This window comes from Lynx canadensis, chromosome B4 (assembly GCF_007474595.2).
Source record: "Lynx canadensis isolate LIC74 chromosome B4, mLynCan4.pri.v2, whole genome shotgun sequence".
NCBI classification, from domain to species: Eukaryota; Metazoa; Chordata; class Mammalia; order Carnivora; family Felidae; genus Lynx; species Lynx canadensis.
In genome coordinates this window covers 37061257-37074972 of record NC_044309.1, presented here as the reverse complement: position 1 = coordinate 37074972, position 13716 = coordinate 37061257, and the positions used below count along the sequence as shown (strand labels likewise).

The 13716-nt window shown below is 50.7% G+C and overlaps 1 protein-coding gene across 1 annotated transcript; it reads right to left on the bottom strand.

Annotated features, from left to right (window-relative positions):
* Nucleotides 1-364: 364 nt before the first annotated feature.
* NINJ2 (ninjurin 2) lies at nucleotides 365-2209 on the bottom strand. Its single transcript, XM_032593894.1, has 3 exons — nucleotides 1978-2209; nucleotides 1268-1452; nucleotides 365-746 (listed from the first exon to the last, which is right to left on the bottom strand). The coding sequence occupies exons 1-2, from the start codon at nucleotides 2129-2131 to the stop codon at nucleotides 1286-1288; spliced, it is 321 nt and encodes a 106-aa protein (XP_032449785.1). The 5' UTR covers nucleotides 2132-2209; the 3' UTR covers nucleotides 365-746; nucleotides 1268-1285.
* Nucleotides 2210-13716: the final 11507 nt, after the last annotated feature.

The window sequence follows — 13716 nt, the reverse complement described above, 5'->3', positions numbered from 1 at the left end:
TCTAGTTCTGTTTTGCATAGGCAAAGATCAAAATGAGTTTGCATGCCTTAAGTACATGCCTAAGAGAAAGTGCTAATTTGAAAGCTATGATAGGTTTATAACAAGTTCCCAAAAAGGATTGCGCATACATGGATCAATCCAGAATTGACTAATCTGCCACTGATGTAGCAGGTGGTAATTAGCCCAAGGCAGGCGGGGCCAGGAAAGTTGACTCAGCAGAACCCAGAGGAGAGGGAGTGATTTAAAAGATTTTTCTCCCTCCGGACTTAGGTTTGCTCCTTCAAGCTCTTTCCAGTTGCTGGAGAGGGCATCCAGAGACCAGCCCAATGCATAAAGACTGACTCATAGTGGATTTGCAGAAAACTTTATAGATAGAAATCATTCCATTTTACAGAAAGGGAAAACTGAGGCCTGGAGCAGAGGAAATGGATGGGGCAGAGGGGAAGGAATGAGGTGGAGTAAGAACCAGAGTCCTGAAGCTGGGCGGGCTTGACCTTAGATAGACATGTCTTAGATTCTGGAGATGCTACTAGAAAGACTGGCAGTACCCCAGTCTGAGTTCAGGACTCCAGACCAAGATGGGATTCACTTAGACCAGTAAAATAGTACATCTTATTTCAGATGCTGTGGGTAGGGATCAAGGGCATCTACACAGCCCTTTTTGGAACTCTCCCAGGGGCTGTGGAAAGTGCCCATCAGCCTAACAGATCAGGGAGGAAAGGTGGAAGCAGTTCCAGACCCAGGACCTGTAGGGGAAGCAGAGAAGAGGCAGTGAGGAGGGCAGGCAGTGAGGAGGGCAATGGCCCTCAGACTTTAATGCACACACAATTCCCCTGGCAGCCTTTTGAAAATGCAGATGCCCATTCGGTGGATCTGGAGTGGGGCCGGACAGTCTACATTTCCTGCAAGCTTCGGTGTTTTTGCTGCTGGTCCAGGGACTACAGTTTGAGTAGCAAGGACTGCTGGGCAGCGCCAAGGAGGAATCCCTACTGCATCTTCCCTCTTGCCAGAGGGGCAGAGCCAAGCACTAACCACACTGGCTATAGAAAAACCCATCCCAGGCTATAGAAAAGCTCAAGCTTAATTGCCGAGGAAGAGTCACCTGTTAACAGCACGTGGGGACTTTCTGGGCCCAGATCCAAGCTCTTCTCTAAGATCCCCTCCTTGCCTCAGATCTCTTTCCCCTTTTGCTTGCAAAGATGTCACTTTACCCCAAACGCCCAGAGCTGAGAAAAGGGTCATTTGGCGACCTTCCATCCTCCCTCACCTGGGTCCCAGGCTGTGTTCAGAGGGGATTCCTTGAGGTCCTGGCGGCCAGGAAGCCTGTCTTCTGTGCCCCGAAGGCTGTAATGAAGACGTTGATGATGACAGTGATGAAGACCAGGGTGGTGGCGGCGTTGTTGAGCTGGTTGAGCTGCCATTGCTTTTCTACTTCATTGAGGTTCAGCCGCGCTGTGGACAAGGGTGGGGGGAGTGGGAAGGGAGGGTCAGGGTGGGGCCACAGCCCCAAACTTCCCTCACCGCATCCACTAGAGGTCAGAGAAAGTCTGGCACCTCAGAGACCTGCGTGGCAGAAAGCAAGGGAGGTGGTAGTCATTGCATTAAGCTGCCTTCTCCCTCACTGCCCAGTGCATGGGGCATCCACACGGTACTTAATGGAATAGGGATTTGGGAAATTATCCTGGGTCATAAGAGTGGGGATGGGTGCTCACACAAAAGGCAGTAGGGACCTCTGCTACAAGTAAGTGAAGGTATTGTGGAGTGACCCCTATGTGTGATACCAGGAGGTAGGATAGGGAGCCTGCTCTCACTGTGGAGGAGTTGTTACTTGGGCGGTTGTCATGCAGAGGGCTACCACCAGGTTAGTGTAAGGCTGAGAAACTGGCGTGTGCAAATACGGGGTGGCGCCGGGAAGCCGGTGGGGCTTTTCTTTCCACTAGGGGGCGCCAAGGCCGAGTCCAGGCCTGGGCTCCTCACCGATGACCACAAGCAGGATGCCAATGACCACGAGCAGCAGCAGAGAGATGCTGATGAGGGTGACGAGGGTGGTGTAGTAGTGGGCGGACGGCCCCTGCTCCAGCACCGCTTTCAGTCGTGTGGCGTTGGACACGAAGAGGGCCACGTCCAGCATGCTCTCGGCCACGCTCTTCTTGGTGGCGTAGTGGTTCAGGTTGATGGGCTGGCTGCCCCTGGGGTTGGGGTTCCCAGGCTGTAAGGGAGAAAGCACAGGCTTACCTTGAAGGCTCCCGAAAGGGAAGCAGTTGAGAGACTGCAAAGAGGTTTTAAAGCTCTCCTGTAACCTGGTGGTAAACCGAGAGCAAGCAGTACCCTTCTCAGTTTTATGGCCTGAAAGAATAAAAGAGTTGGACTAGAAAGCCCTTACGGACCTTTGAACTTGGAAATGATGGAATGTTGTCATTTATGTTTCTCCAGGGTCACCGTTCCCTCACACGGCAGGGGGAGGGGAGGGCCTCAGCCCCTTGTGAGATGCACCAACCTCATTTCATTCTCTGTGTTGCCTGGGCCCAGCCTGGCCTTGGGCCGCTCTCTTTTCCTCTGAAAGGAGAGCATCTCAGAACACAATAGGAGGAGCTCTGAGACTTGGGGGGAATAGGAAGGGCACCTCATCTCCCAGAATGATGTGGCCCTGAGGCGGGGTGCACAGCTTAGCAAATGTGTCAGGAGCCGTATTTGGATCCCACTCAACAGAGTGGCCAAGAGCCCTGAGGCCACAGCCATGCACATCAGAATGCATGCCTGTATGCACACAGCGATACATGCTAGTGTTTTGGGTTTTTTGGCTAGGATTTATTGACATATAATTTACATTTGATTCGATTTTGAAATATAAAACAAAGCTCTTATTCTCAGGAAGTCACTAACTCCGAAAGATGGAGTGACAACATAGGGCTTAGGGAGCAGGCCTCTGGTTTGGGCCCAGAAATTCAGACTGGATGCTGCAGGCAGAGTCCGCAATCAGGAGAACTTGGGTGTGTTTTAGGGAGATAAATTTAGGAGTGGTGTTTGGAATGCATGGGCCCAGGTGGGTCCAGAAGCAGGGAGATCCACTGAAAGACTATGGTCTGATTTAGGATCAGGGTGACAAGGAACTGTAGGAGAGTAAGTGAGAAAGGAGAGGAAGGCAGAAATTTGAAAGATGTGACAGCCTGGAAGGAGGGTGGACCTAACCCTGCAGATGACCACAGAGGTTTTCTATTGAGTGGGTGGGTGGGCGGATGGAAGGATGGATGGGGCAGGTCTCAGAGGGCTCTGGATGCTCCTTCTGGATGTTGGGCTTATCCAGAGCCAGCTGGCCTGGTTGGTTGGGGCTAGGGATGCCAAGGCCAGTGCCCCACAAAGGCCTCAAAGCTACAGCCCATGGTTCTAGCCCATTTGGTAAAGGTTTGTCCTGGGTACAATGGACACTTATTAAATGACAGAGTCTATGGAGCAGCCCCCAGGCCTCTCTACGGTTGGAAGGGCTCTGACTAGGGAACAACTGTGAGCAGGGCTTCCCTGCCCATGGAGTTTCCTGTTGGTCATCCCCACTCCTCCTGTCCTTGTCCCTCCCTCCAGTTTCCCCCATAGCTTGACACTTTCTACTCCCTCCAAACCCAGCTCTCAGTTCAAGATCTGATAAACCCTGAAATTACTGTGAAAGCATCTAAGGAGACCCCTCTCTTAAAATTTGCATATTAACAGTGGACAAAACCTTAAACCCAAAGCTCTAGTGTTGTGTTCAGAGCATTGCCCAAATACTGTGTGAGGGGCTGGGGGACAGAAGGGGCTGTTTGCTTGGGGACACAAAGATCTTCCCAAGCTTTAACAAAAAATATTGCTATCTATAAGTTTTTTTTTTTTTTTTAATTTTTTTTTTCAACGTTTATTTATTTTTGGGACAGAGAGAGACAGAGCATGAACGGGGGAGGGGCAGAGAGAGAGGGAGACACAGAATGGGAAACAGGCTCCAGGCTCTGAGCCATCAGCCCAGAGCCCGACGCGGGGCTCGAACTCACGGACCGCGAGATCGTGACCTGGCTGAAGTTGGACGCTTAACCGACTGCGCCACCCAGGCGCCCCTCTATAAGTTTTAATAGAGCCAGCTGGCTTCTGTTGTTCAATGGCTCTACGAAAGCCATTGTTGGGGCACCTGGGTGGCTCAGCTGGTTAAGTGTCCGACTTTGTCTCAGGTCATAATCTCGAAGTTCGTGGGTTTGAGCCCCTACACTGGGCTCTGTAATGACAGCTCAGAGCCTGGAGCCTGCTTCAGATTCTGTGTCTCCTTCTCTCTCTGCCCTTCCCCTGCTCACGCTCTGTCTCTGTCTCTCTTTTTCTTTCTCAAAAATAAACATTAAAAAATATATATTTACAAAAAAAGGAAGAAAAAAGCCATTGTTTCACAGAGGGTACAGTCCTATCTTTCCCTCTTTGATTTAGGGCCTGCTTCTATTTTGGTTTGTGCTGATTCAGGGCTACTTTCTAGCTAAGAATGTTTTTTCAGTGTCTGGCTTGGTGGCTGTGGGCATGTCTGCAGAGTGCCCCCTCTGAGCCCCAGAAGGCTCCAGATCTCCAGAATGTCCACATGGTGGCACACAAGGTCCAAAGAAATGACTGGGGCAGCCCGGCTGCACGGGCGCCAGGATGGTGTTTCTCCCCCGAGGGATCCATGGGCAGGACAGGATAGGACTGGCCTGAAACCTGGACCCCTCAGAGGCCCAGCACAGGGAGCCGGGTTCACAAGCCAACCTAAAACCCACCAAACACGTGTCAAATGAGAGCCAAGAAAAAAACAATACTGACGGGGCCCAGGGTGGGGTGGGGAGAAAATAGAGGGAGGGGCCCTGGGAGAGGGGCCTCCAGCCCAGCCTGCAGCCTGGGGGATGGTGTTAGAAGGGAGATGGTTTGAGACTCTGCAAGAAGTTGCTTTGAAAGGGGTCCCCTCACGGAAGCATCTTTAAAAAGCAGGGCAAAGGTTTTCTTAATCCTTCTTGGACAGTTTAGGTGCAGAGGCAGAGGGATGGATGAAACGACCTGAGAGCCCTCCCTTACAGCTTGAAGATTCAATCGGATGGACCCCTAAATCCCGCAGGATGCCACCCTTTTTACCCACAGCCCAGAGACTAGGAGCAACCCAAGGAAGGGCCAGGATTAAAGAGGAGGGTGGGGGTGGGGTGGAGCGGCCCACGCTCAGGCCCTAGGAGCTGGCCCTTTAAGGCCAGGCCCAGGCTGGCTGGGAACAAAGGCCCGGGAATGTGGGCTGGGCTGGCGTGCACAGCCACCCAGCATGAGTCATTTATATTTCTTGGGACTTGGGAATCGCTGGATCTGGTCGGCTCCCTCCGCTGGCCTTGGCGCTAGCCCCCTCCCAGGGCTGCCCCTGCCCCCTGCTGCAGCCTGCAAGGCCAGTCTGCCAGAGCCTCCCCTCTCCTCAAACCCACATGCTCTCACTCCAGCTCCTGGCCCCTTTCATCTGGCTCCTCAGAGCAGGGGCTGCAGGGTTAGGACTCTCAGCCTTTGGGCCCACCTCTGTCTCTGGGCTTGGCACTTTAGGCCTCAGTTTCCAAATCTATGCAAGAGAAGGAAAATCCCATCTCTGGAGGGGTGGAGGCTATGGAGAGACAGAATGAGACTTTGTTTCTCCCCAGAGAAAGAGAACTACTCCAAGCTCTTCTCCTGTTTCCCCTCAGTCAGATCTTTCAGTGACACTGTCTCCCAGTGGCATCTGTCTTATTCCATCCTACCCCCCTCAACCCCTCCACTTTTACTTGAAGAAAGCAGGAAGCCGAACCAGAGATTCCAGAATCCCTATTTAAAATGCATATACCCTGAGCGCCTGGGTGGCTCAGTTTGTTAAAATGCATATACCCATGGGAAAGGTAACCCGTCAAAATCATGCCAGCCAATGGCCCCTGAAACCCAGAAGGGGAATTTGACTGTTATGAAGTTGGAGCAGGGGGGCATCAGGGCAGATGGGAATACATCCAGAGTCCCATTATGGGGTGTCATGGGGGTTCTGGACAACAAGAGGGGCATGATTGTGTTGGCTGGGGTGGGGTGATGCAGGGGGGTTGGAGATCCATTCCTTGTTTCCCCAGCTTGCCCCACTCCTGGGCCTGCCCCAGTACAATAATTTCCTCTCTCTTCCTTGTCCTTTCCCCTTGTTCCAACTCAGACTTCCCTGTCACCCTGTTTGTCTTGCCAGGTCCCAGCTCCCCAGGCTCTGTGGATTCCATCCCTGGAAGTCATGGATTGCTCCATTGTTCTGCCAGGCAATTATGTATCCCTTCATCCTTGTTGGCGTATATTTTTGTTTCTTTACAAAACTTGAGTTGGATAGGAAAGGAATGCCTCTTTTAACAGAAAAGTAAACACATTTTTACGTTGCTAATTGATATTATGGTCAGTGGGGACCACAAGGCTCCAAGAGATCATTCTGTCCTTTCATGGAAACCAGATTTCAAAGGGGTAAGTAACTGTCCTACCACAAAGCCATGGAATCTGCCACTCAGAATGTTTAGGACCTGGAGCCTGAGGCAGGGAGTGAGTACCCTGTGGAGAAGGAGCAGGCTGAGGGGTAGGGGTTTGTGGCAGCCAGGACAGGATCACAGAGGGCACCCTGGACCTGGGTTCAAATCCTGGGTCTGCTACAAGCTCTAGAGGTATGAGCAAGCCTGTAGCCACCACTGGGCTGCTTTTCTTATCTGTGAAATGAGGAGGGTTAGAATAAATGATTTCTTGGGTCCCTCTGAACACCGAGTGATACAGGTGTGGGGAAGCCCCTGTGTCTAAATAGAGAGTCTCGGGGGTTGAGGACATTTGTCTGAGAGAAGCAGAGGTCAGGCAGCTGTGGAGCAAGGCCCAGAAGCAGATCCAGTGAGCCACTTTGCCCAAGACAGTTCAAGGGCATTGGTGACCCTGCAGTGAGTCATTACTGTCAGCCCTGAGAAAAGCCATATGGCAGTCTCCCCGTGTATAAACTCAGGCTCAAGGTTACAGACAAAATAGGCCCGTGCCTTGTTGGCCTTTCTGTTGGTCTCAAAATGACTATCCAGAAAATCCAGGCCTCTCCCAAAAAGAAAATGGGGATGAGCCAGGCTGTTGGGAGACTCCTTTGGGAAAAAGGGTGGATCCCAGCTCAGGAAGAATGATTTGCTCAAACATATGGATTTGGGTGACCTACTATGCCAATTTGCTCTTAATTAGGTGCCTGAGATCCCTAATCCCGTCAGAATTAAGTTTGAACGGATGCCTGGGTCTGACTTAACTGTGCACAAACTCAGTACCCTGGGAATCATAGGTCCCACTTACAGAGTGCATACTTTGTGCCTGGCCCAGGGTTAAACATGGGACCTGAGTCATCTCAGTGAGTCTTCACAAGAACCCTGTGAAATTGGTAAGGGCATGATCATTGTAGTTGGAAAAGTGGAGGCTCAGAGAACCTAAGTAACTTGTACAAGCTCACACAGCACAGGTCTTTATCCCAATTTTCTTTCTCTTTTTTATTAAAAATTTTTTTAACGTTTGTTTATTATTATTATTATTATTTTATTTATTTTTGGGACAGACAGAGACAGAGCATGAATGGGGGAGGGGCAGAGAGAGAGGGAGACACAGAATCGGAAACAGGCTCCAGGCTCCGAGCCATCAGCCCAGAGCCTGACTCGGGGCTCGAACTCCCGGACCGCGAGATCGTGACCTGGCTGAAGTCGGACGCTTAACCGACTGCGCCACCCAGGCGCCCCACGTTTGTTTATTATTGAGAGACAGAACATGAGCATGAGCATGGGAGGGGTAGAGCGAGGAGGAGACACAGAATCCGAAGCAGGATCCAGGCTCTGAGCTGTTAGCACAGAGCCCGATGCGGGGCTCAAACCCACAAACCGTGAGATCATGACCTGAGCCGAAGTCGGACACTTAACCGACTGAGCCACCCAGGCGCCCCATCCCGATTTTCTATATGCCTGAGCCTACAAGGTTAATCCCTACTCTACCACCTCCCAGAAATTGAAGGCATACTCCCTGCCTCCAAGGAGTTTAGGATGGAAAGATAAACGTATGTGGACTAAGATTAAAGAAGACAATTAGTCCCCAAGGATACATATGCATAACTCCTAAGAGGAGGTAAAACACCTGTAGCAGTGAAACTTGCCTCAGGCTTTCCTGAATCTACAGTGTCCCTGAGCCCCTGCACCAGGTGGCAGAAAGGGCACTAGTCCTAAAGTCAAAAGGCTTGGGTTCCAACTGGCAAGAGGTGACCCAGGCGTCTGTGAAGATAAGGTTGACAGAGACTTTTATCCATACCTTTTGAATTTTGAACCATTTGAATGTTTGAACTATCTAATAATAATACTAAATTTAAAACAAAAGCAAACACTCACTATAACAAGGCCAATGGCTAAAACAAAGTAGAATATATAACTTCATCATACCCAGGCCTTAGCTTCTCCATCTGTGGAATGGGAGGAGTACCTGCCCTGGTTAGCACAAAGCTGCTGTTAAACAGATCGATGAGATAAAGCAGGTGAATGGGCTTTGAAAACTATAAAGTATTCAAACAGATATGAGAGAAGCATCTCTCCCACTCAGGATTAGACTTGGCACCTGTGGGCCTAGGGCATGTTTTAAATAATATGCTGTGACTCAGGGCCTGTCCCAGCCCAGATTTCAAAGGCACCATTAGTCTTTCCAGCAAACCCCGTGGTCATCGAAATACTTCTCTGTCCATTTCGACAACACCTGTTCTCACCCCTGCGAGTCTCACCTTCCAGCTGCACCAGGCCCATCTGCCAGGAAGAGACATTCTTGGGGCACCTGGGTGGCTCTGTCAGCTCAGAGCCTGGGGCCTGCTTAGGATTCTGTGTCTCCCTCTCTCTCTGCCCCTCCTCCACTTGTGCGCACGCTCTCTTGCTCTCTCTCTCAAAAATAAATAAACATTAAAAAAAAAAAAAAAAAAGAAAGGAAGGGAAATTCTCAGACAAGCCCCCCTACACCGGGCCTGGGGTCTCTGCCAGGCCTCGGTGCTACAGGTGCTCAGCTGGCCTGCATGTACCCCTCTCTCTAGCCTGGTGCACTGCTCCTCCTTTCACCCCTGGGAGGGGGCAGAGAGCTAACCCTTACTTATTACCGCTCGGCCTGTGCCAGGCACAGTGATGCTCAGCAGCCCTGGGCCACACCAGATTACTCACAGTTCCCTGAACACACCCCACCCTTCTCGGCCTGCTCCTGCTCAGCTCCAGGACTTAAGGCCTTTCTTTCCCATGCCCTCCCCACCCTCCCAAGCCTCTCATCCCTTCTAGAACCTGTCCCTAGGCACGCTCTGCCCAGACTCTGTGCAAAGGCTGCTGTGCTCCATACTGGCCTCAGGCTTTGCTTAGACCTCTCTAGACGGCTCCTCTGGCTGCCCGTTTTAAGGCAAGGATTGCATCTTCAGTATACCTGCGTCCCCTCGGTACCTGGGTCCCCTGGGTGCCTAGCTTGGTGACTTGCCCATGTTACATGCGCAATAAGCGATGATAACATTGAATTTTTTATTTGAGTTTTTTTCCAAAAAGGCAAAACAAAGCATCATTGAGGGTGGGATTCATACACAATGACTTCTGGGTGAGGGGAGTAGTGTTTAGACAGTGAATCTGCCTTTAAAATAAAAGTCCCTGGGGACACCTGGGTGGCTCAGTCGGTTAAGGGTCTGACCCTTGATCTTGGCTCAGGTCATAATCTTGTGGTTTGTGAGATCGAGCCCTGTGTTGGGCTGATAGCACAGAGCCTGCTTGGGATTCTCTCTCCCTATCTCTCTGCGCACTGCCCCCCCCTCATCCGGCTCAAAATAAGTAAACTTAAAAAAAAAAAAAAAAGCCCCTTATCCAAGGATAGCCCTTTCCCCACTGGTATCCCGCCTCAGGGAGTGAATGACTCAGATTGGAAACTGCCACTGATATTCAGGCCAAAACCTGCAAAGGCCCAGACCCCTGAGGCCCGGTCTGGGGCTAGCGCTCTGACTGCCTGCTTCCCGGTGCCAAGAGCAGTGGATCTCTTAAAAATCAACAGTCTCTAAACCACCTCGGGTGGGGTGTATTTTGCGTGCTATTCCGGTAATAGTAATACCCAACTGACCCAGAAATCTTCTCCAAGCCTTGGGCGCAGTCTTGCTGAGAAGCTCCAGCCCTTGGCCCAGGCTGCAGACCCGGGCTTTAGAGCTGGAACACTGAGCACGTGGGGAGAAACCTCCCCCTGGGAAGGTCTGCAATGTCACTGTTCTCCACCAGGGGGCTGCTCCGGGGAAACAACAAGGCAAGCCCGCCTTAGCTCCACCTGCCAGGGGTCAGGAACCCAAGTGCTTTTGATCCCATTGTGAGGCAGGAGGTGACAGGGTTGCTTTCTAACAAAAGGGGGCTATATAAAAAAGGAAGAGAGTGTGCAGGGAGGGACAGGAAGATATAGGGGTTGCAATAGGAACCCCATGGGGCCTGTTTGCTTTTTCTTAGGAAGCATTTTCCACCTCCCCTGCAAGAGGTCACCTTGTCAATGGCTTTCAGGAAACACTGTCATCTCAGGTCCAAAGTTAATCATGGATTGGCTACATAGAAATTTCCAAAGAATTTTTCTGCTGTCTCCCAATACCCTAAGCAAGAGTACTTTCTAAATAAGCACTTTGCTCTGAGGCTCCCAGACCCATCTGGCATTTGCTCCAGGCCCCACTTTGACCTTGGGGTTCTCAGCAGCATTCCCCAGGCTCACCCCACCCATCTCCACTCATTGTGATCCTCCTCATCTTGCAAAGGCCAACAGATTTGGCTAAAATTGGAACAATAACACTTAATGGTAATACTGTATGCCAGACACAACCCCCACGAAGTGGCTACCAACAGTCCCATTTTACAAGTGAAGTCATTGAGGCTCAAAGAGACCATCTGCCCAAAGCCACCTGATACTACGGGATGGTCTCAATGTCAGAATCCTAAACTATATTCTTCCTTCTATACCGGTGGTTCTTAAAAGGTGGTCCTTGAGGAAGCTGTAGCAGCAATAGAACTTGTTAGAAATGCAAGTTGTCAGAGTCCACCCCACACCTACTGAATCAGAAACTCAGGGTAGAAACCAGCGATCTTTGTTTTCAAGTGATTCTCATGCGAGCTCAAGTGTGAGGCCCTTTGGTCTACACCGTGCTGCCGAATGGCAACAGCTAGTGTTTACTGTCTTCTAGGCTCAGGGCCCGACATTTTCATGTTGATTTTGTCGCTGAATTCTTTTAACAACACCCGTTTTATAGATGAGAACATTGGGATTCAGGACAATTCAGTAATTTTGCCCAGGACCACCCAGCTGCTAAATATCAGAGCTGGGATTTGAACCCAGGCAGGCTCTGGAGCCTGTGCACTTGACCACTACACCATACAGTCCCTAGAAGCATAGGGCATTGCAACCCTCTCAAGAGTGGACACTAGTCTAAAGTATGTATAAGTAGCACATTTAAATCTTTCCTCTGAATATGAATAAATCAAAATCTGTATTTCACACCAGCAGCCAGCATACTCCACCAGTTCCTTCCTGCCCAGTGTCCAGTGCTGCCTCGCACTACTGATCATGTGCCTGTTTACAGGGCTCTGATACATTTACCCTTAGATTCTCTTTATGGCTTGACTCAGGAACCTTTACTGAGCCTTTCTTGGTCTTGTAGAACCTTCGATTTTGTGGTGGAAACTAAATCCAGATAGGAGGCCTGCACACAGGTAGGTGAAAATGACTTTCAGAACAATTAATCATAAGGTAAAATATCAACATTCCACATGACGGTGCATATGAGTTTTGTATGTCCCCACTAGATCGCACGCTTCCAAAAGGCGGGGATGGTTTCCTTGGGATTTCAGGCAATTAGACTAAGAAGCAGTGAGAGCTGTGCCCACAGTGTCTGGCGACAGTCCAGGTGAAAAGACCTCATGAAGCAGATCATATCTGACAGTGAGGTGGGAAAAGGGAAGCTGGTGCATTTCCCACCCCACCCAGGCCTATGGAGGGAGCCTGCCAAGATTCCTACTTGATTCAGTTCAACAAACATGTTTTCAGCCCCTACCCTGTGCTAGGCATCTAGGATACAACAGAGATCCCTGCCTTCCCCATAGCCCTGTTCTCCTAATCCCCTGAAATGACAAGGCTTAGCAGAGACTACAGTGTATCAAGGGGGAAGCCAGGAGATAAAAAGACTTTTTCAATCCCACCCCAGCAGATAAACGTCATGGGAACAAGGACTTTATCTGTCTTGTTCACTGCTGTGTCCCAGAGCCTGGCACCTAGCCCGGCATGCTGAATGAACTAATGATGCATTTGTCACCCTGTATTCATTTGGATGGGGCTTAAGAGGCAGAACCATGGTGAGCTGTGCTCCACAGGTCTCTTATATAGAGCTCCTTACATGGGCATGTGACTTCTGTGTGCACGTGTGTGTGTGTGTGTGTGTGTGTACTGTCCCTGTGGTCGCAGTGTCTGGGTCCTGGCATACATGAAACAGGCTGCAGGTGAGGAAGCAATGCTGTTATGCTCACTGCAGCTCCAGAGGCATGTAGGATGGAGATAGAGAGGAGTTCCCGGAGCAGAGTCTCAGGGACCACAGCCAGGGTGGAAACTGCCATCAAGGGTCGGCCAGCCCTGAGTCCCTGCCCCAGTGGCTTCAGCCAATCCAAAGAGGTCTCAGCCTTCTGCCAGCCAGCCTGCCAGGATAGCTGCAAGCTGAGCCCTAAGAGTCCCTCTCTGCCCAGCAGTCCCCACCTGGCTTCTCACACCTGCTCTCTCTTCCTTCTTCAGGATTCAAATGTGGAAGTAAGGTGCACAATCACACATTCTCCCAGGCCAGCTCCTGCACTCTGAGCAACAGATCTGATGCCATGGCCAGGGTCTGGGGAGATGAAGGTTGAGTGAAGGGTCGGCATTGTGCTGGGATCTGAACTGAGCCTGGCTGCCATTTCTTCTCTCAGGCAGGTCGTGCAAACTCACTGCTTCTCAGCTTCCTCCTTTGTAAAAGGAGAGGGTACCACCCCTCCCCCTCACAGTGGGGAACTAGTGTATGGTCCAGGCCACATACATGAAAGGGATGACCGTCTGCCAAACTCTGCCAAACCGTTGGCAAAAATGTCCAGTGGGTGCAGGCCAGTTCTTACCCAGCCCCCAGGTTTTCTCTAGAACTAGATCCACCGTGGGTGCTGAACATGTTAAACAGCCCAAACTCTAAATTCTTCCACATGTACAGCTTCTCTTTTAGTAGCTGCATTTATTCAGAACTCGCCCTGTTCTGGGCACTCTTCTAAGTGTTTTCATGAATTTTCTCACTTCTTATAGATACCTTCCAGGAGAAGCACAGGTTCAGAGGGGTTAAGTAACACGTGTGAGGTCACACAGCTAGAGATGGGCGAGTCAAAATTTGAACCCAGCTTTGTCTGAGGCCAGAGCTCAAACCCTTAACAACTGTGTTGTTCTGTAAGCCTCTGTTTAGCTTTTGAAGGCCAGATCTCTGAGGACATCTTTCTTCTAGTGCCTGACACAGTATCTGACCAGTAGTGTGTGCTCAGGAAAGAAAGAAGGAGAGAGGGAGGAGGGAGGGAGGGATTGGAGGAGGAAAGAAGGCAGGAAGGCCAGGTAGTCCTGCCCTGAGCCTGGCTGGAAGGACCCTTTCTACAGCTTGGGGCAATGCCCCAGGGCAGTGAGGCAGTTGCTGGGTCACTGCTGTGT